Source organism: Lepisosteus oculatus, chromosome 27 (assembly GCF_040954835.1).
Source record: "Lepisosteus oculatus isolate fLepOcu1 chromosome 27, fLepOcu1.hap2, whole genome shotgun sequence".
Taxonomy (NCBI): Eukaryota; Metazoa; Chordata; class Actinopteri; order Semionotiformes; family Lepisosteidae; genus Lepisosteus; species Lepisosteus oculatus.
Genome location: NC_090722.1, coordinates 5,490,586 through 5,515,272, shown reverse-complemented (window position 1 = coordinate 5,515,272; position 24,687 = coordinate 5,490,586). Strand labels below are relative to the sequence as shown.

The following is a 24,687-nucleotide window of genomic DNA, read 5'->3' as shown; positions in this document are numbered from 1 at the left end:
AGGCGCTCCAGCTTCCTCCCACAGTCCGAAGACATGCTGGTGGGTTAATTGGATTGGGGGGAAAACTGTCTCTAGCGTGAGTGTGTCGGTGTCTGCCCTGTGATGGACTGGAGTCCCATCCAGGGTGTACCCCACCTTGCGCCCGGTGCTTGCCGGGATAGACCCCAGCTCCCCCACGACCCCAAATCCCGCATTTAAGGACTGTCTTAAAACAGTTGGTAATCCCAAAACTCGTGCGAGTATGCAATAGAAAATAATTTGCACCTCCAAAACTTTCCCCCCCCCCCCCCCCACAAAAAACGCTACAATCAGAAGTCGGAAGGTGTGGAACCAGCCCGACCCGGTCTCTCTGATTCCAGGTACCATCGTCCTGGACTGCGTCAACATGGCGCCCGAGGCCGGGAAGGTGACGCCCAAGGACAGCCAGTACGTCGCCCTGCTGGAGGCGCGCTTCCCAGACCTGCCCCCCAGGGGCGCTCTTTTCGACGCGCTGCAGAACGCCAAGTTTGACGTGTCAGGTACTGCCGATTGACCCTCGGTCTCCGCTAATGGCGCAGGTAACAAGTCCAAGTAGGTGAGGACGAACCCCAGAAGTCTGGCGCCACGCACACAGGTCCAGCTGCGAAACTGGGCAGGATTGAGGCCCCGCCTCTCACCCAGGACAGCCAGCCGATTTCCGAAAAGGGTGGTTTTCACTGTTGTTTCAGGAGACATGCGACTGAAGAGCCACCAGTTCTCCCGTGTGTTTTAGAAAGCAGTGGTTTCAGGGTGATCCTTAAATCCTGCTGGGTTGAGGATCTCCATGAGCAGGACTGGCCCCTGCTGTAGGGGGTCCAGACAATTGGGGGCCCACCCTGGCAGACATAGGGCAGTGCCAGTCTGTTGCAGGGTGCACACACACAAACAGAAGGACAACTTACAGGTGCCAGTTAGGCTTAGTCTTAAAAACATTAAAGAAAAATATTTTCACAAACTTGGCCAACCTATTCTACTATTGAAACTATGCCAGTAATTTTTTTTTCCCACAACAGACTAGTCAGTCCTGAAGTGCAAGAAAGAGGGTTTCAGTTTCTCCTAAAACCAATTTCCCCCACCGCAAAGATAAAGTTTTGACTAGGCTGCCATCTAGTGGTTAAGATGATGGGGTTTCCTGTCGCTGTAATGTAGGACTCACCTATTTTGATGTAGCAGAAACTGAGTGACCACACCATGGTCAGCTGAGAGGCAGCTTTCTTGCGCAGATAGCCAGGTTAGCTTGGTCATCCAGGACTGAAGAGTCATACAGCCTGGACCATGTGAAAAAACTGTTTCAGAAAGCGTGCGACCCATTGCAGAAAACGTGTCAAGTTTACTCATGATATTGCTACACACCCCCAAATTCTTAAGAGTACCATTCAGATCCTCCCTGACCTTCTTTTGATGAGATCTGCACACTGGGACAGTGGGTTGTGGATCTGATCTCTGACCCCGTGCACTGCGCTGGCTGACCAGCAGTGTCCCTCTAAGTCCCTCTAGAGGTCTGACCTCTGACCCCTTGAAACTCACTGACTGACCGGCAGCGTCTCCGTGTGTCTCTCCACAGGGCTCTCCACGGAGCAGATGCTGCTGAAGGACATGAAGGCGGAGTCCGGCGGCGATGTGTCCCTGGCCGTCAGTGTGGTCTATGTGATCCTGGAGGTAGGTGGGACCCTGTCGCTCCCTGCAGGCGATTGCTGTCTTCTTAGTGCTCTGTTCTTTGCAGTCTGAAAACACGTAATATATAGGATGATTTCCGAGGGAGAGAAGGGCTTGAGACTTGAGGACTTGAGAGAGACATGAATTTAATGTTTAATTGAAATGACTATCTGCGATGGACTTGAAGACCTTTCATTGTAAAAGCGTCTTCCGACTAAAAAAAGTCAGAAAAGCTTGAACGTTTGTTGTAAAGGCACAGGCTATAATGGGGAACTATTCATTAACAATCGAAGCAGATACTCAAGATTGAACTTAAATGCTTTTTTATGAATGTCATTGTGAATTTCCCCTTCCAAGACTTTCCTGCAGAGGCCTGGTCTGCAGCAGGAGCTGTGTGAGTTCTGCCACAGACACCGCTACAGCGTCCTGGTTGTCATGACAATCTCCTTCAATGAGAGAAAGGAGCCCTTCCGCCAAATCGCCGTCTACAGTGCCAGCACGGCTCTCAGGGAGCAGGTGAGCCCATAGAAACGGGGGTCTACGGTCACCAGGACCCCTGTCCCCCAGGGATGCCGGAGGCCTGTGTGGTACCCCCTGGAGCCTGGGGTCACTCGGGTCCCTCACTGCCCAGAGAGGGGTGCCTCCTCCAGTCACATGGGGCAGACCTTCATGGTATTCCCTAGGAGCTTGTGTCCCTCAGGGTTGCCTCCCACAATGCACCAGAGCTTTGTGTCTCCACAGGGTCGCTCACTCACTGGGACGTTGGTGCAGGATGGAGCCAAGGGGATGACCAAGATCACAAACTTTCTCACTGCAGTTTGTAATCAGGATGCTGTTTCGTTCTAGGGAAACACAACTGAGCACTTTTCCCTGCTCGAGAGACATCAGGAGAGCGTTTGTACCCCAGTACAGGCCAGAGCAGAAATGAGGTTTCCCCAGAGCAGCATAATGCATAAAACCAGAGCATGTGGGCATTTCTGGGCACACAACTTCAGCTCTGTGGTCATTTCTGGGATGAAGAGATCAGGGGATGCTCTCAGATGGCCACACAACAGAGACTTCTGTAGGCTGTCAGGAGCCTGTGAGGTCATGTTCCTCTTGTCACTGTTCGAGCTGTTGGACGTGTTTTAAGTTGAGCCAGCGTGGGGTGGTGGTGGGGGTTTGCAGATTATGTACTGATGGGGACTCGTGTTTGCTCCCCTGATTTGTAGGTGAGCCAGGCCTTGGAGAGAGCCCAGAACCCTGACCTGAATCTGTCGCCGATGAGTAGCCCCTACGCGGACGTCAAGGCCTACCTGCAGGGTAACACGCTGGCATCCCGCAAGAAGGTGATGCCCATCCTCAAGACCTTCCTGAGGGGGCTTGAAGGGAGAACCAGGCATTATGGGGAGGTGGAGGACCTGGGGGAGCTGGAGGACCAGTTCGACCCCTCGCGCTGCCCGCCCTTCGAGGAGGACACCCGCCTGCGATGGTGCTCCGCCTCCCGGCGTCACCGCCACCCGACCCCCGAGGAGGAGGACTCCCAGGTGCCGCCCACGCCGATGAACAGCCTGGTGGAAGGGTGCCCGCTCGACAACGGACCGCCCAGGTTCAGCGCCGAGGCCATCCTGGAGAAGTTTGGCAGGATGGCCGAAGAGAATTCAGAAGAAGACGCTTCCTCGGGGGGGCCGTAGGGGATGCGAGCGACTTCTAAAATATTACAGTTTGTCCACTTCCCCTGCCATCCCACTCCCCACTCCCCACCCCTCCCGCTTGCCCCCTGTCACCACCGAATTACCCGCTTCCCCTCCTCTCTGACAGGACGACCGTGCAGTATTCTGAAAGGACGAGACTTTGTCCCCTGAGGAGGATGTGTGAAGGAGAGCTTCCAGCAAAATACAGACAGTTTGACCGCCCCGTGGCCGAGAGACATCACAGGTTCGAGCCTGGGTGCTGAGAATAGCCGACTGCGGCCAGGAGTCTCCCCAGCGTGGACGGGCACTGCCGGGGGAGTGAGGTGGGGGGGGGGGGTGGTCCGTCGCTCGGCGCTGTCCCGGCTTTCGGCACAACGATGGCTCCTGGGACTTGCCAGGCCCGGCTGAGCATTGGCGAGAGATGGCGGCTCTCCCATCAGGCCGCTGTGGAGCTCGCGGCGTGTCGAGCGTCAAGCGAATGAGAGCTGGGCACGTTGGGGCAGGTTCTCGTCCTCCGCCACGAGCGGGGCGCCTGAGTTGTAGTGGTAAAGCTGAAGTCATCATCACGCAGGTTGGGTGTCGTACAACTGAAGGTTCCAAATTTTAATGCAAAGTTGGTGTGGGAGTGGGGAGTCTGCTGGTCAGGGGACCCCTGATTCTCTGTGCCCACACTTCCCATGCCCGGACGGACCTGCGAGCTCCACCCTCCCTCCCAAAACGCTCGGAGCCGTCGAGTCTCCCGTCGAAAGAGGAGCAGGCTGTGGCGTTTCACCCTTGGGCAGGACGACACATTCACGGCCCATCCGGGCGTGACCTTCTGGCAGGACCTGCTCTTCCCGGGCGGAAAGAGATCCCGGACCCGTAGGTGCTCTCGGGGATCTTGAACTGTTATCCGGAGGGACAAGGAGCACCACTTTTTTTTCCCCTCATGTCGTCAGACATTTCACAAGAAATCTCACATTGCAGAAAAGAACCACTTCGTGTTGGAGGCTTGAAATCCGCTGAGCCCGGTTTCTGAAACCTGGATTTCATTTCCTTGCCTAGAGTTTATCAGGGCCCAGAGCCGGGAGCATTTGGGAACATATTCCTGCTTTGCGAAGGACATTTTGTGACCCCCTTTTTTTTTAAAGACTCTCAACATGGGAAGAAGAAGAATGATGGTCTTTGAGTCTTGACGCTGACGTTTCCCGCTTTTGGGGTACCGGCTATTTGGGCAGAAAGTGGGGGTCTGTGGAGCCAGTGACCTCTGCCCACACCAGCCCCTTGCTGTTATACTGCAGTTTGCTGCTGTGATGGGTCCCAGGGCCGGCACAATGGGTACAGGTACCAGGGGGCCTTGTCTAGTTGGGGGAATGTGTACCCTTGTACCCCCCAAAGCCCATACGAGAAACATCCAGGGCTGTCCAGAGTAACACATGGCCACACGACCCCTGTAAACACTGCGCCGGCTCCAGTGGTTTCCAAATAGAGTCGCACAAAATTAACTTTGCTTTTTATCCGGCGTCAGTGCCTACAGATGTAAAACCAGCCTCTTTAGTTGTGCGTGTTCTTGTGAGAGCTGCACCCCAGGCCTCACAAGCACATGCATATGTGTGTGTGTGTGTGTGTTTTTTGTCAGCTGCTTGGCGGTGATTTATGCCAATAAATCTCCAACAGGAATCCAAAGATTTTTCCCAGCTCCCCCTCCTACTCCGCTTTCCCGGGTCTTTCCAGCTGACATCTCCGAGGAGAGCTGTGCCCACACGTTTGCAAGAATTTTCCAAAGGGTCGGGCAACGGCCAGTTCCCGCGTCAGACTGGTTGCCCACACAACCAGTGTTTGGTACCTAGATATGCAAAAACCCCGGAATGACAACAGTCCGTCCGTTTTTTTTTTACCTCATGAATGCCAAGGCCAATTGTATGGAATGGTTTGGACCCTGAAATCTTGAAATCAATACAGTTCTCTTTAAAAAAATGAATTGTGTTGAGTGTCATTTGTTGCTTTCGTGCCTTTTCTTAAAAAAAAACTCACTTTCATTCACCAGTTTTAACAGCTGCCGCAGTTCGAAAACTCTTTATAACCCAACGACCGGTCCACCCTTTGGACCCTTTCAGGGTCACTTAGGAGCCGCAGCCTGTCCCAGCAAGCAATGGGGACAAGCCAAGATGCACGTTGGGCAGGACGCCAGTCCATCGCAGAGCAGACACACAGACACACTCCCACGGCAGCCTACTCTCCCAGAAGCTAATTAGCCCCCCGGCACGTCTGTGGATCGTGGGAGAAAGCCAGAGCACCAGTAGGAAGCCCATTAGAACATGGGGAGACCATGCAAACTCCACACAGATAGCAACACGGGCTAGGAATTGAACCCAGGGCCCCAGTGGTATGGCAAGGCAGTGATTCTAAACCCTGTGCTAACCTCCCTACAACCAGTTTTAGAGTTTATAACATGATAGAGTCTTAACAACCTGGGGAAAATGAGCACCGCTGATGCGTTAGGGAGTAGAAAAGGCAGATGCTCCTGTAAAGGTGCCTTTTTAGTGGATATCTCAGGCTTTTTTTGTAACACGTTGGTAAAGTGTGATCTGCAACCCCAGAAAGACACTGGTACTGGTTTTATTAGTGAAAAGGCAGACACAGGAATGTGTGCACCCACACACACCTGTCTTCGGGGACTCAGAATTATGTTGAAAGCAGTCTAATAAATGAGATCAAAATTTGGAAAAGTGAAAATTAGCATGAGGTAGTAATTGGTAAATGCGTCTACCCAGCCATTTCCAAAATAACACATTTTGTGTCCTAACAGCCTGAATTCACGACTTAAATTTAAGATTAAGCCAAAATTCTGTTTACCTTTGTAACATACAACCTCATAACATAACTCAAAACATTCTGAAAAGTAATTACAAATGAAAACCTAGAAAAATGGGTGGGATAACCGTACACACCCCTGAGTTAGTACTTGTTGGGATCATCTTGGCTTGAATTAGTCATAACTCAGTTCAGATCGGTCTGTACCTATCTCTTGAAAAAGCTTTATAAAAGGACTCCCTCTACAATGAGCATGTGGTGTGGTTGTGCCTACCATTTCATGACGCGTATTGTGTCAAGAACATATCCAACCTCATTATCAAATCGCCGGCTTATTTGACTTCCTGAAAAAAACACCCTGCTGTTTCTGTGGAAAAACAAATTTCTCCGTAGCTGATAAAAGAGGCTTTAACTGCAGCAGATGAGATAAACCCACGTTCCGGTTAGCACAGAGTTTTGTCATTTGAATTAAAACTGCTTTGCTAAAAGGTGGGGTTTTCAAGGCCGGACTATTGCACACTAGGAAATGTGGTTACATCTGCATTCGAACAAAGAAGTGTTTCTGTGAAGAAAAAGAACTGAAAGTGACTCTGTGAAACTGTTTCTTCCCACCAAGAAGCACTTCGAAATAGCTGTGGATCTCTCAAGTGTCCACAAGGGGGCAGGGTGACAGAGGAGATTCAAGCCTAGTGTTATAATAATTAATAATAATTGCTCACACTTATATAGCACTTTTCTAGACACTCCACTTATAGCACTTTACAGGTAATGGGGATCTCCTCCACGACCACCAATGTGCAGCCCCACCTGGATGATGCGACGGCAGCCATAGTGCACCAGAACGCTCCCCACACACCAGCTCTCAGTGGGGAGTAGAGCAGAGTAATGAAGCCAATTCATATATATGTGGATTATTATGAGGCCATGATTGGTAAGGGCCAATGGGAAATTTGGCCATGCTCTGGGGTAACACCATTACTCTTTTCAAGAAACACCCTGGGATTTTTAATGACCAAAGAGTCAGGACCTCAGTTTCACATCTCATCCGAAGGATGGCGCCTGGTTACAGCATAGTGTCCCTGTCACTGTACTGGGGCATTAGGACCCACATGGACCACAGGCTGAGCGCCCCCTGTTCGCCCCACTAACACCTCTTCCAGCAGCAACCTTAGTTTTTCCCAGGAGGTCTCCCATCCAGGTACTGACCAGGCTCACACCTGCGGAGCTTCAGTGGGCTGCCAGTTGTGAGTTGCAGAGTGATATGGCTTCTGGCCTGTTCATCCCCCATAGCAGTGTCCTTTAGGTAAGAGATTGGTGCCATTCCTTGCAGACGATCTTGGCGAAGCTGTGAAATGGTTGTTAAAAAAGATCTAAAAGCGACAGATCAAACTGCAGGATGAGCAGAACTACAGGGGCTTTACTGTTGTACCTCCTGGTCTCTCTTAGACTGGGGGGATAGAGGATGGGGTCCATAAGTACAGCTACATACATGCTGCATCTGTATCCTGAGATCCAGTAAGAGTTAAGCCTTGAGGCTGTCTTAAGTGACACATTAGCCAGGTCTGCTGTTGCTTTCTGTGACATTTTGTGAGGTCAGCGCTGAGGCAGAAATGCCTGATCTGCTATTAGTTCACAAACTTCCATAAAATCACACGAGCATCAGAAACAGCAGGATCACCTCCTGCTGGGCTGTTCCCAATGATCTGGATGGGCTGGATCACTCCCATGAAGCTCGACATCCTCCAGTATTTTCCTGGGGCAGGAGCATGAGACAGAAAGCTGACTGCTGAAGAGACTTCCCTAATAAAAGCTGCTGCGCTTGCAATCCTAGCTGTGGTTTCCAGAAAGCAAACCGCGCGGCGCTGTCCTGCTCTGTAGAGGCTGGGCTTTAGGACCTTGGAGTGGCCCTAGCAAAGCCCCAGTCTTCCTTCCTTTCTTATTCCATTGTTGTTGTTGCTGTTGCTGCTTCACGAAGAAGAAAGAGACAGGGGGGCAGGTGTGTTCAGCCAATGAGAGCAGCCCGAGCCCCAGGGCTGCGCAGGTAGAGAGCCAAGAGAGACGGGCTCAGTGTCACAGATTCAGACTCGTGCAGGGAGCCGGGTGGACGAGGCGCCACTGCTGGGAGGAGACAAGAGGACCGGCGCGCAGAAGCAGAAGAGGAAGGAAAATAAAAGAGCGTTTGGGCTTTGGGCCGGTTTTTTGGGGGGAAGAAACGACTCACTAATGCCTTGATTTATCATCACCATCGTTATTTTTCTTCTACTAAGACGAGCTCAGACCCGTTGGTCTTGCCTACAGGGCGAAGGGATGGGGACGTACACAGATGTGAAAGACCAGTTTGCACCTCACGGGTAAGTCTTTGAAATAAAATTGCCTCTCCGCATGTCACGGCCTGCCTCCTTGTCCTGGGGGCGCAAGGGGAAGGTTTCTGGCCGCCCCGCAGGGGGCCACGTTAGAAGGGGGGTCCTTACCACTGGGTGGCTTGCCAAGAGGACAGGGATGTGGGATCACACTCCTCCAGGTAGAGACCGAGTTTCCCCAAGGCAGGAGCACCCAGTCGTTAACTCCCGGGTTTAAAGCGCCAGGCCGCTCCGAAGCCGACGCAGGAGAAGAGCAGGAAACGTTGCCTGACCCAGACGGGAGACACCTGACTGGAGCGACCTGATCTACGGTCATCTCCACAGGAGCGTGTTGTTTATTCCATCGTGGGGGGTGGCGGCACTTGATTAAGGGGTTACGTTTTCCAAACTGGGATCCAGGATGATCCAGGAGTCCCTCAGAGAAGCCCAGAATTGTTTTTTCAGCAGTGTGTGTGTGTCAGCTCCAGGATCCTATTTCTTCATCTTTGGCAGTTAAAGTTGCTCAAGCAAATAAACCATGCTGACATCTTACATTTAATTTGCCTTCCACCTTTCTGTGGCAATCTTTAAGTTACCTGACCTATCTAGTAGAATCCTATCTAGGGCATATGCTCTCAGTGGATCTTACAGAACTGTACTGTACTTTTACCCTGATCTCACTGGGCCTTACTGCTCTGTACTGTGCTTTTACCCTGATCTCACTGGGCCTTACTGCACTGTACTGTGCTTTTACCCAGATCTCACTGGGCTTTACTGCACTGTACTGTGCTTTTACCCTGATCTCACTGGGCTTTACTGCACTGTACTGTACTTTTACCCTGATCTCACTGGGCTTTACTACTCTGTAATGTGCTTTTACCCTGATCTCACTGGACTTTACTGCACTGTACTGTGCCTCTACCCTGATCTCACTGGGCTTTACTGCACTGTATTGTGCTCTTACCCTGATCTCATGGGCTTTACTGCACTGTATTGTGCTCTTACCCTGATCTCATGGGCTTTACTGCACTGTATTGTGCTCTTACCCTGATCTCATGGGCTTTACTGCACTGTATTGTGCTCTTACCCTGATCTCATGGGCTTTACTGCACTGTACTGCAATTGTATTTAACGGCAGTGGGCTTTAAAGCATTTAATTCGGCTTTTCCCATCATCATGATGAAATAACTTGGAAGTAAGGGGGCAACTGCACCATCTCATTAAGGGTGTCCCCAGCCTACTCCAATCCAAACCTCCCCACTTCTCTCAATCCAGCATGGGCCAGGAAATGTCTCTCTGCACTGCGTGGCGTCAGATTCAGTAAAAACAGTGCCTCTTGTCCTCAGTCCTCTTTCTGCCCGGATTTCCAAAGAGCCCTGGTAAAGCATAAGGCTTGTAGCTGGTCCCTCCTGCAGAAATCCTCTTTCCAGAAGCAAACCCTCCTCCGGTAAAGAGGGGATCCACAAAACTTTGGTGACTGTACGCGGTGTTTCAGGTGCTCAAAGATGGGCACCCAGGCCTTCCTCTGTACCGCGATGATAAGCCTCTGAGAGGCCAGTCGTGCCTCTCCTGACGGCAGACCCAGATACTGCTGCCTGGGTCACACCCAGCACAGGCATGTTCCTGGCAGCTCCAACCTGAAGCTGCACCTTTGTCTGCTGTGTCGTTTCTGCAGTGCACTAGTCACACCACCCAAAGGAGAAGGGTTCACACTGTGCCGGTCGGGCTTCTCCATTACTTGCAGTGCATGAGCTTGCTATATCAAAACCAGTGCCTGACCTTCACAGTACAGAGATCTTGTGACGGTGCCTGTGATGGTATGGTTACCAGGACAGTTCTCATACAAAAGCCTGGTTGTCTTCAACCAGGCCAGTAAAGGTTACCATTCCCATACCTAACTCCACAGCTGCTCCCAGTGGGCCTGCTGTTGATACCCGAACCCTGCAGGACATTATAATGGGTCACAGACACTGTAAATGAAGGGTGCGCGAGGCAGGGTTGGACCTTAGTGTTTGGTATGGGTATTGGTATTTTTTCTTCCAGTTGGGCTAGGCCTCTCCTGTTCTAGTACTGTTTTGTAAAGCACTCTGTGTTGTGAAAGGCACTGCATGAAACAGAAGTATAATGCATTAAGGTCAATGAATCTTGGGGAAAAAAAAATATATTTTTAGCCCTTAGATTTCTTTTGAACATGAAGAGAAAGTTAAAAATGAGCATCTACCCTATGCCAGACGCCAGGCTTCAGAATTCCTTTCCTTTAGGCCTTATTGTTCAAAGATTTTCTCCAGCAGGCTGTACGGCACGTGGAATAATCAGAGCGTCTGTCACAGTGGCAGGATTACCTTTTTCTGCGCATCTTTAATTGATGTCCAACTCATTGATCGTAAAGGAAAACTACCGCTTTTAGTCAAGTCGAATCCGAACTCTGTCGCCACACTTCACACACAAATTAGATCTATAAAGACATTTACTGCTGACCATGGAGTGTGGCTGTTTAAAAACCAATTCAATATTCTTTAAGCTTCATTAATCAAGAGCTCTGCTGGAACAAACGCTAATGGGCACAGGGACACTCCAGGGCCAGGACAGGGAACCCCATGTTAATGTACATGACTTGGGGGGGGGGGGGTCCCCAAAGGACTTGAGGAGCAGAGACTCCGTGGAGTCAAAGTCATCACCAGCTCGTGCAGCTGTTTCATCATGAACAACCCGGTCTGGCCTGTCCTGCTTCCTTCCTCGCTAGGACTTTGCAGGAATGTGATGTACTTGAGTGTCTGTCGGAAGAATGTGCCAACTCACCTTGCCGGCATGACAGACAGGTCCGATCAGAAACAGAGGTGTTTATCTCTGCTACGTCTTCCTCATCCATGACCCCCCGGGGCTGTGAAGAGGGAGAGAGCGTACGATGAGCATCCTTATTTCCTTAATATTTTCCTTATAATTTTCTGGGTTTTCTTTTTTACGGGCATGGAAAGCCCTACAACACCATAGTGGTTCATTCAGACTGGATTGTGGTGCAACAGAACAAAACAAAACCAGCAGAACTTTACCGGCGGGCTGAGAGCCAATATGTACAGTATCAAGCATGGCATCAGCCCCAGCGAACAGACGCCACTATGACATCTAAAATGTCCTAGTGACATTCTTGCTGAAAGGTAGACTGCCTTCACCCGAGCCCTACCTCTCCCAGCCTTTACTTGTGCGAACGTGTCACACGTGACCCTAGTGACCTCATTGACTCCATCAGGGTCAACCAAGCGATGACCTTGATCACAGCGAGAAACTGTAGAAGAAACAGATCAAGTGGGTTCTGGGTTAGGGTTAGGGAACAGACGTCTGGGTTGCAGTTTAATTCCCCTTAGCTTGGAATCCTCATCCTCAAGCTGGTACTTGTACCAGCTTTGGCAAAAAAAGCGTTCAGGCTTGAGGAGAGGACAGATGCAGCTCCCAGTGGCATCACTGCAAGCTTGCATGCATCCGCATTGGCCACAGGGGTGGCGCTGTTGAGCCACAAACCGAGGATACCCCTGCCCGACTACTAGTGCATGTGACTCTGGCAGCTTCAGCACAGTGAATGCAAGTAGCATCTTACAGGGCTCCTCATGCACATAAGGGGCTCCCTCACAGTCTGAGGCCTTGGATAACGCACACACAGGATGAGGTAGCCTGACAGCTTTCGGATCCCGACTACGGGTGGGTGGAGAGGGGGGTAAACCTTTGCTCACTCCCATACACACCCGTTACTCTTTGCGTAAAGTACTGCCTCCCACACTGCCGCCCTGACCTCCCCTGCATCTCCTCGGACCCGCGCTCTCGTGGCGGAGCCCTGCGGCCATGTCGTGAAGTGCTTGTCCGCAGGTCAGCTGGGGATTACGTGACCGCGCACACTAGCCTCTGCAACTGGCAACTACCCTGAACCCCCCACCACCCCCCCTCCTCCTCCTTCCAGCCTCCCCGAATTTCCGTATCCTCTCGACTTCCCCGGTAGTGACTGCTGCCTCGGCGTGCCGGGAAGACAGTCTTGTCTCGACAGGACCATAGGTGTACAGAGCGCATTCCAGTCAGAAGCCGCCACCTTGCGTGACTCATGCTGCGGCCTGACCAGCAGACAGCGCGCGAACTGCAGCCGGCCCTCCCTGCGCCTGCCGAGACTGGTCTGAGCTTTCCAGCGCTGGGGAAAAAGTCCTGCTGAAACAGTAAGGGATGGCAGTAACTTTCACTGGGCAAGAGCTTACCCTTCTTTTGAAAATGCGGAACACAAGGGCGGCCCGCAGAGCCACAGTTCAGCGGGGTTTCACACGTCATCCCTTCAATCACCTGTTTATAAAGACCTGGCGCACGTGTGGCGCACACCGATCAGATGATCAGTTTAGCAGATGAATTGATTCGGGGGGTCAGTCACTTTACATCAAGGGGGCCCCCACTCCAGGCCAGGAGGACTACTGCACCTGAAGGGCCTCCACTCCAGCCCAACTCTTAATCATCCAGTTGAGCTAATTACGGCCTTAACTGGAGCACTTTAATAGCTCAGGTGCAGCTGTGAGACCTCATGGTCTGGGGTAGAGCCCCTGTTTCACATAACCACACTCACAACGGATGGTTTGTAGCAGCCGAGTTTAGGCCTGGATGTCCTCCTTGCCCTCCGACATCATCAGTAAGATCTCCCAGAACAGTCTGGCACTCGGCTGCAGTGAGTCGTCCTTCTTTTTTGTTTTTTTAAAGGCCTGTGCAGTTGTTCAGCTATGATTGATTCCCTGCTCTGGGGCATCTGGTTTCTTTAAAGAGGAAGTTCAGCTACCGACGAGCAGACGCGTAGAGGGAACTTTCAGAACTGGTCTGGGTTTTCTTTTTTCTCCGCTTGTAAAAATAAACTCTTAGATAGGAGTCAAAAAAAAAAAAAGAGGGCAATCACAGGTTTCCCTGGACTGTTTTCTTTTGTATCTCTGCTGGAGGAGGTGAAAGGACCCCTAAGAGAGGCTTTACAAGCCAAGCACACCACACACAAATACACACACGTGCCGATCAGCTGTTTGCGAACCGAATGACGTACATCAATTCATTCCTGGACCGAGAGGAATGTGTTCGGTTTAAAATGGGATGGGCAATCCTGTTCTGGCACAGCCGGCATGTCTGCATCGCATCATTCCAGGCTCAGCTCCTAACGAGCTCATTCAGCTCGTTATCGCCCGAGTGGAACCCATGTAACGAGTTCTCCCAGCTCTTCGGGTGCTGCGGGACCAGGAGTCCCCCCCACCCACCCCACCCCCACCTGCGCTCAAAGAACTGAATCGCTTTAGCTTTTGATCAGCGAAGGGGCTCCTGCTTAGACCCTTAGGAGGTGTTGTCAGCCTTGCACAGTGTGGCCTCCCTGCTGTTCCCCTCTTGATTCACCTTTCTCTCCTCCCCCTGGGGTGAGGCTGCTGTGTCTCTCCCAGGTGGGGGTGAAGTGGGTCCCCTGCTATGTGGAAACAGCTCAAGTACCCTTTGGGATGAAAGATACTTCACAAAGGCCGGGGACGATGAAATGGGCACGCTGCATCGACATGTACATCAGCGCCTGTGGTGCACTGGTCAGCGCTCTGAAGCGGAAACTACAAGGCAGTGGATTTGAATCCCAGCTGGGGATCTGCCATTGTGGACTTGAACCAGGCACTTCATTGAGGTGGCTACAGTATAACGCCCCACTTTATAGATAGACGAAAGAAAAGCTTCAGCATGAAAGAAAGAAAGAGCTATACGTATACGCTAGCTAAAGCTTTCTTTTTGCCCGAGTTTTTAACCGACTGGAACGCGGCTCCAATTCATGGTTTGCCCCCAGGCGCTGGCCTTCTGAGAACAGTATTGTGTCTCAGGAGGGGAGTCGTACAGCACAGGAGCGCAGAAAAAACAAACGAACCTGATTTTCAGGTCTTTGGGCGATTACAAGGGGCGGGCTACACCGCACACATGTAAAAAGACGAGGTTTGTTTTGATGTGGGAAAGATCGGCCGGTTTGCCAGCATTAAAAAAAAGACTGTTTCAGCAGCATTCATCTACAGCCAGGGAGTCACTGAGGTTGGAATTTGACTCCACCAGAGATAAAACTGTCTTACATATGGTGGTAAAGCCCAGTGAGATCTGGGTAAAAGCACAGTACAGTAAAGTAAAGCCCAGTGAGATCAGGGTAAAAGCACAGTACAGTGGAGTAGAGCCCAGGAAGATCAGGGTAAAAGTACAGAACAGTGCTCTCACTATCTTGTAATGCCCAGTGAGATCAGGGAAAAAGCACAGTACAGTGCAGTAAAGCCCAGTGAGATCAGGGTAAAAGCACAGTACAGTGCAGTGCAGTGCAATAAAGCCCAGTGAGATCAGCGTAAAATCACAGTACAGTGCAGTAAAGCCCAGTGAGATCAGGGTAAAAGCGCAGTACAGTGCAGTAAAGCCCAGTGAGATCGGGGTAAAAGCACAGTACAGTGCAGTAAAGCCCAGTGAGACCAGGGTAAAAGCACAATACAGTGCTGTAAGGCCCAGTGTGAGCAGGGTAAAAGCATGGTACAAAGCAGGCACAGAACTGTGCACTCTGGGTCTAGAGATTCACTGGTTAGTCACTCCTGTCCTGGAGAGCCACAGGTGTGTAATAACTTCATCTAAGAGAGACCCACCACAGGTGGCACCCCAGGTCTGGAACTGAACCCAGGGCCCTCGCACTGCGAGGCAGCCCTGCTGTCATGTCCCGCATTAATAGTTATACCCATTAACCCTGCTCAACTGGGGGCCCTCCAGCACCCCAGTGGTAGCAGAAACCCCGAGTCGTGAGGCCTCAGGGCCACAAACCGCTGGTGCCACAACCCTGACATTTCACCCGTTTCCTCATTCTGCAGCAGTGAGGCCTCGCATGTCCCAAAAAAAAAACCCCACACTCCAGAGGGTCTTGATATAGCTTTAGGCCTATAGGTGAAAACTGATAAGCTTTTAAAAGCCCCAGGGCGAATTATTATTTTTTTATATTATCATGCATTCGCTCCCCAGTACTGACAGGTGAAATCTGCTCACAGTGGTCTGTGTGGAATAACACAGGGGCTTGTTTTCAATGGGTACCCTCCTTCAGGGTGACTCACCTGCCCTGAAAGAGTTCCTTCGCTGTGGGCGTCGCGGTTCTGTTTCTTGTCACTCCTGGTGAAACACGCTTTGCCGGGTCACGCACGGTCAGGGTAAGTGGCTCATTTTTATGTGGAACTGCATTCACACAACTTTTATCCTCCGGTCTTTTGTTTTGTCGAGAGGGGCCTGCCAATGTACAGATGAATACTATCTATCCTTTCCCGGCCCGCCTGTCCGGGTCAGCATCGCCCACTCTTCAAAATAAAAAAAAAACTCATGTCAAAATCAAAAAGACCTCATGACCGACGCCGCTACAGTCTCTTATCGGTCTTCAACGGTTATCAAATGAAAGTACCTGGACAGACTTTTCGCTACCTTGCGGCGTTAGTCCAGGATACCTATAGTTGGTGATGACTTGGATTTCAGGAAGAAACTTTTTTAAAAAAGGAAACAGTTAAAAAGGTTTCCAATTATGATTTACCCTGCGGTGGGGGGGGAGGGGGGACGCAGAGGTTGGATTTTATCAATAACACAAAAGACGTTTTCCTTTTGAACCGCATTCAAACGACCGCCGAATTACGCAGAGGTCGCTACAACAGTATCTGGAAACTTATGTAAACACGGGCGAGTCGGCGCAGCGCGGTTGCCACGGCAGCGGGTGGGGGTGTGTGTGTGCGCGCGAGAGTGTGTGTCCGGGCGGAGTTTACGACCCCACCTCGCGCCTCAGGTGTACCGAGGGTGTCACCCGGGTCCGCGAGCGCCTCATTGGCTGCGCCTCGCGTCTCCTCGGCGAGGTTTTGGCTCCGTCCTGGGAATTCCGCAAACTTCCACCCCCGACGGAGGCGATGGGATTTTAACAATCCAGAATCCCGATAGAGACGGCGTGGCGTTCGGTTAAGACTAGGGAGGAGCGCACAGGTAATGTCTCTAAATCGCCATTGGGGGCTATCGTGTGTGTGGTGTCCGTGCGTGATTTGGACACGCTGCGGCACGGGATGTATCTCCGTGTCCCATTCTGATACTGAGGCATGGTGCTTACCCACAGAACTGTATGCGGAGCGAAATTATTTTTTTGTTGTTGTTTTATTACGCGGAGATCTTGCCTAGGGCGTATCGAGTGAACAGTGGTTTGATGAACCGACTTTGGCTCAATAATTTGTCTGGTTCGGGAAAACGATGCTCAGAACGCAGAAAAACACGGCAAAAAATCAGTCAGGTCACGGAAACCCTTGTGTTGGAGAACGTGCACACTGCTTTTACAGTGCATTCCGACCGAAAAAATAAACAGCCTACTTTCAATAATAATAGCTGTCTCTGTCCCGACGTGTCTGTGTGTCTTGTGCAACTGCGGTTTAGTTTCGGCCTATTAGTTTTCAGCGCGCTGGGTGCGAATTTGGACAGAACGGATTACTTGACATTCGCTAGACATCTTTATCGTTCTGAGGCCCAGTTTGGGCGTGTAAAACAGCAAGGTCATCTTTCTTCACCGACTTGAGAACCCTTAAGAGTGGCACCCAGACTCCTCGTTGTGACTCCCAGTGCACAGCAGTCTGATCCAGTCCAGGTTTTACAGTGCTGTCAGACTCCCAGTGCACAGCAGCCTGATCCACTCCAGGTTTAACAGAGCTGTCAGTCAGACTCCCAGTGCACAGCAGTCTGATCCACTCCAGGTTTTACAGTGTTCACAGTGTTGTTGATCAGACACGCTTTGTACAGCAGTCTTAGTCAAAGGGGAATTTTTTTTTAGATGCTGTCCTTTCAGTGTACAAGTGCACAATTTAAAGGAATCAACTTGTCCATATGGGGCTTTCATGAGCTCTGTGGTAAATTCAGGTCCTGACCTACAGCAGGGCTCCCAGGGCCTGAGGTCACAGCCCCAGGTGCAGAGACCTGGAGCTCCACTAGAGGGCTCTGTAGCCCCAGCCTCTTGCAACTGGAATGTTAATATACCTGGTGCAAAGGATCCTGGGTCTAGCCCTGCGGAACATGTTTTTTTGTGGGGTAGTAGAGGAGAATGTCCAGAAGAGGGGTTTCCTTCCCCCCTGCGTACGCACACGCACACACACACATGCTCCCACCTGCTGTGTTGCTGTGTTGGTGGATCCTCCTAACTGATCTCTACACCAGCAGCTCCATCACCCTGCTCCCAGCTGGCAGCCCACTGGAGCCCAGCAGCTGTGAGCCTGGCCAGCACCTGGAGGGGAGACTCCTGGGAAAGCTGAGGCTGCTGCTGGAGGAGGTGTTAGTGGGGCCAGCAGGGGGCGCTCACCCTGCAGTCTGTGTGGGAGACAATACTGTAAAAAAGGCGCCGTCCTTCTGATGAGATGTAAAACCGAGGTCCTGACTCTCTGTGGGTATTAAAAATCCCAGGGCGTTTCTCTAAAAGAGTAGGAGTGTTACCCCAGTGTCCTGGCCAAATTTCCCCCCTGGCCTGTACCAGTCATGGCCTCCTAATAACCCCCGTCTCTGAACTGGCTTCATCACTCTGCTCTCCTCCCCACTGAGAGCTGGTGTGTGGGGAGAGGACTGGTGCATCATCCACACTGGTGGTGGAGGGGAGTCCCCATTACTGTAAAGAAAAAGCTATGTAAGTTGTGAAATTATTATTATTCTGAGCAGCCCGCTGGGGTGGACTGAGGTCACTGTGTCGGACGCAGTGTTCCCAGCCAGCAGTGACCGCAGGGATTAGTGAACGGAGACCGCCTCTCTTCCAGGAGCCAGGATCCGGGGAAGGACTTCCACATCATCCAGGACATGGAGCTGAAGGAGGAGTGGCAGGACGAGGAGTTCCCCAGGTCAGCTCCGATCGATTGATTATCCGTCCGCTCTGGCGTCTAGGAGGTTCCGATTGTCCGTGAAGCGACTCGGATGATGTGCTCTATTAAAACTGGTATGAAATAGAGCAGTGCAGTGGCTAGCGCTCCTGCTTCACAGCACTGGGGCCCAGACCTGGGTTGCTGTCTGTGTGGAGTTTGCATGGTCTCCCATGTTTCCTCCGAGTGCTCCAGCTTCCTGCCAAAGTCCAAAGACAAGCTGGTGGGTTAATTGGAAAACGGGCCCTGCCACAAGAGTGGCTGTGCTGTCCGGAGAGAAGCCTACCGTGCACCCGTTGCTTGCTGGGATAGGCTCTGGCTCCCCTGTGCCGCTGTACTGGGTAGAGGAGTGTAGGGAGTGGATGGGGGGTATGTAACACCCGAAACTCAACAGCCCAGGTCTGTGCCTGAAGGACTCCTGCAGCTGTACTGTCTCGTTAACGGGAGCGCGTTTATACTGCAATTCCGACAGGCCTCTTCCAGAAGACACGCAGAGCCCAGGAGACGAGCCGGACAGCCCCACAGGAGAGGAGGGCAAACCAGGTAGGCAGCTCTCTCAGGTTCATTGACCCGTTCTAACCCAAACTAACACCCGCCAGGGCCTAGAGTGGGGTAAAGGCGCTGAAGGAAACCTGCCCCAAGCGTCTAGCCCGTGAGCTTGCTATAAGTGGCCAGACCCTGGTCCGGTCGCGTCACACACAGGCCCCAGCTGACAGGCGCTGCGGCAGTCCCGCTGTCCGGCCCAGAGCCCGGTTCCTCCAGCGCCCCTTCCTCCTCACTCCCCAGCCTCAGGGAGGGCTCCCGAACCAAGACTGAGCTGTCAGAGGTTTTGCGTTGCACTCCCACCTCGCATCCCGGTGTCTAACAAGCCGAGCTGGAGGGAGGCTGCACTGTTTCCCCTGAGCCCCCGAATGCACCCCAGAAGCGACACGACCATCCGCCCAATCCCCACCAACTCCGACAGTTCTCGGCCGGAGGGGCCGGACGTGAGCCGCGCGGCTCGCGGGGCCGGTGTGGATCGAAAACACTGGTTGAGCTGGCAGCGCGTCCGTTCCGCGGGCGGGAGCGGGGCGCTGCAGCCCCGAGGCTCGGCGGGTCCGCGCGCCGGTGACCCTGTGCCGCTGTCGCCCGTGTCGCAGCGCCGCCCAGCAGCCTGGCTCTCTCGGGGACCCGGCACGGCAAGAGGCGCCTGGTGGCGCCGGCCCTCAGCCTGACGCTGGACCGCGCCAACTCCACCGTGTCGGACGAGTTCGCCACGGCCACCCTCTCGCCCTCGCCCGACGAGGACTTCGACATCAACCTGGAGGACCTGGAGACGCCCTCCGACAGCGAGTCCTGGACCTTCCCGGAGAGCACCCACGACTTGGAGTGGGAGGGTGAGAAGCGGGCATTGCATGCCCTTTAACCTTTAACCTTTACTCTTTAACATATCTAACCCTTAACCTTTAACCCTGCCCCAACTTGAGGCCTCATCCTCACGGCCAGGCTGTCGGAGAGCTGAGGCGAATTAAACATGGTCTGTCTTGCACATCAAGTGCTCATAAATATATAATATATATATGACAATAATACAGTCCAGCAACAGGCATCAGCTGTCTCTCATTCAGAACTCCTCCAGTAACACAAGATTAAAAAAACAAACCATTCGCTCGTAAGGAACCCAATAACAATTCAGAAGAAGATTATAGGGTCTACCGAATGCCAGTAACACACCTCTAGATACTCGGCGGTAGCCGTCCTGCTTTAACATTCAGAACCTCTGTGGGAAAGTGGACCACTGCTTTCTGGGGTTCGGGGTGGCACCTGGTCCACTGTTTACATCACTGCGCTGGCGACTTACCTGACCTTTGCCCCCCTGACCGGCTCCGTGTTGCAGACGACCTGCCGCGGGCGGGCCGCAGGGAGGGGGCGGCGGCGTCCGGAGCAGCGGCGGCGGCCAGCACGCCGGTGATGGAGCAGGCGGAGGAGGGGCAGCTGGACCTGGACGAGGTGGACAGCCGCGGCAGGAAGTGGCGGGTGTTCCGCACCGCCGGGCAGGAGCACCGCGTGGACATGAGCGTGCTGGAGCCCTACCTGCGGGTGCTGTCCCACGGAGGTGAGTGCTGTCCGCCCGGGCTCTGTGGGACGCGCGCAGGGAAAACTCGAGGGTGGAGGGGACTGGAGGTTTCCTGGAAAGCTCCGCTCTGATTGGCTGCTCCGTTCATGTGGCCGGGGCTTCTCGTGTTCCAGGTTACTACAGCGAAGGGCAGAACGACATCATCGTGTTTTCCTCCTGTTACCTCCCGGAGAACAGCGTCGACAGCTACGAATACGTCATGGAGAACCTCTACAGGTGAGCCCCACTGCCCGCCTGTCTGTCCGCTGTCCTGTCTGTCCCTCTGTTCACTGATCCGTCCCCTTGACTGCTGATGTGTCCCTCTATTCACTGACCTGTCCCTCTGTCCACTAATCTGTCCCTCTGTCTGCTGACATGTCCCTCTGTCCACTAATCTGTCCCCCTGTCTGCTGACATGTCCCTCTGTCTGCTGACATGTCTCTCTGTCCACTTCCAGCACAACCCCTGATAACTATAAACTATAAAACCTTCTGGCTGGGGGCTCTCGGGGACCAGGGTGGGGAAGCCCTGATTTGGGGTGACCTGTAAGACCCCTCTGGATAGGGGCTGTCCGGGACCTGCTGGTGCTGACCGGCCCCCGCTCTCCGCAGGTACATCATCGGGACCCTGGACCTGATGGTGTCGGAGAACTACATCATCGTCTACCTGAACGGCATGTCTCCGCGCAGCAAGATGCCCCCCCTGCGCTGGCTGCGCCAGTGCTACCAGACCATCGACCGGCGGTGAGTCGGGGGAGCCGGGGGGCCCACTTGAACCAGTCTGGTGTCTGGTGGTGGCGGGGTGGGGGGGGCTTTTCTTACCGCCTCGCTCGCCTGCGATTCAGTCCCGCCAGCAGGGGCCTGGTCAAGCGTTAAACCTGCCCGGACCCGAGGCACGAGGGAGAGAGAGAGAGGGAGAGAGAGAGAGAGAGGGAGAGAGAGAGAGAGAGAGAAGGAGGGAGGGAGGGAGGGAGAGTCACGTGGGGCCGAACCGCTGAGGAGAGCACACTGGTGCTGCAGGCGCTTGAGGACAGGACGCTGGCCAAGGGATGGTCCGTGCCTGGCCCCGCCAGCAGGGCAGAGGTGTGCGGGCCTGTGCCCCCAGAGGGGGCTGATGGGAATCGCTGGGCAGCACTGCCTGTTTGTTTTGACCGATGACTCGGCTGCGTGCTGCCGACTCATCGCCCGCTGACACTGCGCGAATCCGCCCTCAGTGACTCATGAGACAGCAATACGAAGGCTGCAGAATGATGAGCTTGCTTTTATATTCACCACTCTTTGAAATCACAGGATTTGGTCTTGTGCTCCTACTGCTGTGTCCAACAAGACCTAGGAGAGAAGCTTTTTCCACCTCTTCCAAGCTCAGGCAGAGCTGTGAGCTTTGAGCTATGTACTTTTAGCAGTTCTGTCGTAGGAGATGCATGCTTTTGACAAGGAGCATCTTGAAATCAGGGGCGGAGGTGGAAAAGAGAAAATGTTTTTTTTTAAATCAACAACAAACTCAGTATTCTGTTCCAAAAAACAGCTGTTCTCAGAGAACAGGCATCACCTGACAGCTTCTGCTGTGACCTGGTCTGTGGTTCATGTCTAATCCTGCCCCCAGGTTAAAGAAGAACCTGAAGGGGCTGCTGGTGGTTCACCCCTCCTGGTACATCAGAGCCCTGATCACCGTCTTCAAGCCCTTCATCAGGTGAGGCGAGACCTGTAGGCCCTCTTCCTCTCTCTGTTGACGAGCCTTGGCTGTGCCCCATCAGTATCCAGCTGTACCGGTTGTATCTGTGCCCCATCGGTAACCAGCTGAATCTGTGCCCCATCAGTACACAGCTGTATCTGTGACCATTTTCTTTCTGTATAAATTGTGGAGATTCTCCTGTAGTTGTGAGCTATGCTGTGTGCAACCACAAATTCCAGCTTGTCAGCCAGATTTCCCCCTAACTCAATCATTCATATATCTATAATATATATCATATATATTATATTGTTTGTATATTAAGTGCTGTATAAAAAATAACTGTGAGCTTATGGGGAAGATTATGCATTAGAGCCATAAGAGACCTACAGGATGTGCAGTACCTGACCCACAGCTCATATTTCTACCTCCGGGGAGCAGTTGCCCCAGGGCGGGGCAGGTAGCCAGGGGAGTGCGGGCTCCTTTCAGCAGTGCAGGGCTCTGCGTCAGTTGTTTACAGCCCAAGGCCGCAACCACAAGGCGGTGACGTTGCACAAGAGCCCGTCCTGTTTCACAAGCACGCCTCTTTCTTGCAGCGCGAAGTTCACCCGCAAGCTGCGGTTCATGAGCAGCCTGCACGAGCTGGCGGAGTACATCCCCATGGACCACGTGGAGATCCCGGACTGCATCCGACAGTGAGGCCCCCTCCCGTCTCCCCTCTGCCCGTCTCCCGGGGAACACGAAAGAGCATTTCAAATCGAGCGTGTTTTACGCAAAGGGTGGTGGGAGTAGGGAACAAGCAGCCTGGCCATGTTGTTGCAGCTGCAAGTCTCACAGTAGATAGTAGAAACTTACTGGATATGAGGTTCTTGGAACATGTAGTTACTAACTATCAATTGGGCTGGACAGGGCCAAACGGCTTGTGCACCTCTGTCTCTCTCTCTCTCTTCCTGTTTTCTCTCTCCTCCCTCATGCCCCTCTCTGTCCGGTTGCTCACCCCCCACCCCTTCCTATTCTTCTCTCATGTTCGCTCTCCCCTGTCTCCACACGAACACACCCACCAACCTTTACACACCTGCGCCTCACGCTGGCCCAGTGCAAAGACTGAAACGCCAGGACTGTGTCAGCTCTGCGCCTGAATTGATCATTCAGGTCCTGCAACCAAAAATGCAGAGAGAGAAGTGAGAATGAAAGAGATCTGGGCAGGTGGCTCTGCGCAGGAATACACTATATACCCCCTGAACACAGTGAAGCCCCCTGACGTCCTGCTCCGCTGACAGGCTGGCCCTGTTCTTGTTTTGCAGGCTGGATGAAGAGCTGCACAGGCCCAGGGGCAGCTGGGACTGACGCCACGGACACTTCTGTGGAGCTGTATATAAGACTGGGGGTTTGGGTTCTGCTGGGTGTATTGTCTCAGGGGGCTCCTGGTACCCCACTCGGGGCCAAGCTTCTGCTGCCAGGCCGGTTCCGGGGACCTTGCGAAGGGCCTGCAGGCTGCTGGATCGGGGTCCAATCGGAACAGCGCCGCCTCGCGTGCCACCTCTCCCCAGCCCTTCCTGTGCATCAGCCGTGCGCCGGCGAGGTTCGGGGTCACCAGGTCTCCTCTGGCCCCAGGGGGTTCGCACTCAGAGTCTCTTACGCTGTTCCAGTCGAGACCCAGCTGAGCTCGTCTCGCACTCCCCCTGCGCTCAGGAGCGTTCGTGATTTGAGGGGACCGACAGCCGCGTCCATGTGGGGTACCCTGTTCCCGGGGGGCTCGGAGGGAGGCCCAGGCTCCGGCTGGTGAGGGCTGGAATGGGGCAGGCCCGCTGGGTGTTGTAATCGGAACACGGGTGCGAGCGTGGGCACGCGGGCGTGGAGACGCCTCAGGGAGAGAGGGCCTGGCGCTCCGGGTGGCTGGAGCGGGAGAAGGGATGAGATCCCCGGAACGTTCCTCTCCGCTTCCCCGCCGTGCCCTTTGCCACGCCGGCTCCAGGCTGGAGAGGAGGAGCAGGGGCGTGGGGGCGTGGCCGGGGCAGGGGCAGGGGCTCCACTCCCTGAGCCGGTTCGTGTCCTGATCAGGCCGGACAAGGGTACCCCAGAAACGCCTGGACCCCCGGAGAGCTCCTCTCCCGCGAGGCGTGTGCTGTAGGGCAGGCCGGCTCGGTTTTCCCCTCCACTGTGATCGCTGATGCCCGGACCCCTGGACCCCACAGCCTGACCCCCCGGTCACGCTCGGCGCCATCGGGAGAGTTTCCCGCAGGACAGTCCTCTCCTCGATCGATGATGCCTGAATCCCTGCTCACGCTGGCCTGTTTCATCCCCAGAGTTCAACAGGATCAGTGGACCTCCTGCAGACACGGGAGGTCAGCCCCCCCAGCTCCTTCTTGTACCTGAGTCTGCTGCTGCCTCCTGCGGCCCTCCCTCTGCTCTGCAGGGGACAGGGGGCTTAAGTGCAGTTACAGAGGGGGGGTCGGACCTGTACTTTTAACCTTTGTAGAAAAGTGCCTTCCTGAGATATTTTTTTTTTTTAGATTTTTTCTTTCTTTTTGTAATAAACACATTTAAAGTCA

The 24,687-nt window shown here is 53.3% G+C and overlaps 2 protein-coding genes and 1 long non-coding RNA gene across 8 annotated transcripts in view; 2 read left to right on the top strand and 1 right to left on the bottom strand.

Moving 5' to 3' along the window:
- prune (prune exopolyphosphatase) overlaps positions 1-4,817 on the top strand; it is a 10,647-nt gene extending 5,830 nt beyond the window's left edge. For all 4 annotated transcript variants that reach the window (XM_015336707.2, XM_069185009.1, XM_015336708.2 and 1 more), the window contains 4 exons: positions 360-518; positions 1,583-1,677; positions 2,032-2,190; positions 2,886-4,817. In XM_015336707.2, the coding sequence (XP_015192193.1) occupies positions 360-518; positions 1,583-1,677; positions 2,032-2,190; positions 2,886-3,347 (875 nt within the window). In that variant the 3' untranslated portion in view covers positions 3,348-4,817. The remainder of the gene's footprint in view (positions 1-359; positions 519-1,582; positions 1,678-2,031; positions 2,191-2,885) is intronic.
- Positions 1,655-16,144, bottom strand: LOC107075479 (uncharacterized). Of its 2 annotated transcripts, XR_011183827.1 has the most exons (5): positions 15,915-16,144; positions 15,577-15,813; positions 11,661-11,762; positions 11,279-11,360; positions 1,655-1,742 (listed from the first exon to the last, which is right to left on the bottom strand). It is a non-coding gene; the product is annotated as an uncharacterized lncRNA (long non-coding RNA). The 2 variants fall into 2 exon arrangements; XR_001476996.2 differs by lacking the exon at positions 11,661-11,762.
- Positions 8,044-24,687, top strand: bnipl (BCL2 interacting protein like). Of its 2 annotated transcripts, none has more exons than XM_015336710.2 (10): positions 8,044-8,491; positions 18,274-18,354; positions 18,845-18,915; positions 19,512-19,748; positions 20,249-20,467; positions 20,602-20,704; positions 21,079-21,210; positions 22,070-22,156; positions 22,732-22,830; positions 23,440-24,687. In XM_015336710.2, exons 1-10 carry the CDS (start codon positions 8,448-8,450, stop codon positions 23,480-23,482), a joined length of 1,116 nt encoding a protein of 371 aa, XP_015192196.2. In that variant the 5' UTR covers positions 8,044-8,447; the 3' UTR covers positions 23,483-24,687. The 2 variants fall into 2 exon arrangements, with proteins under 2 accessions (XP_015192196.2, XP_015192198.2); XM_015336712.2 differs by lacking the exon at positions 8,044-8,491 and adding an exon at positions 16,265-16,477.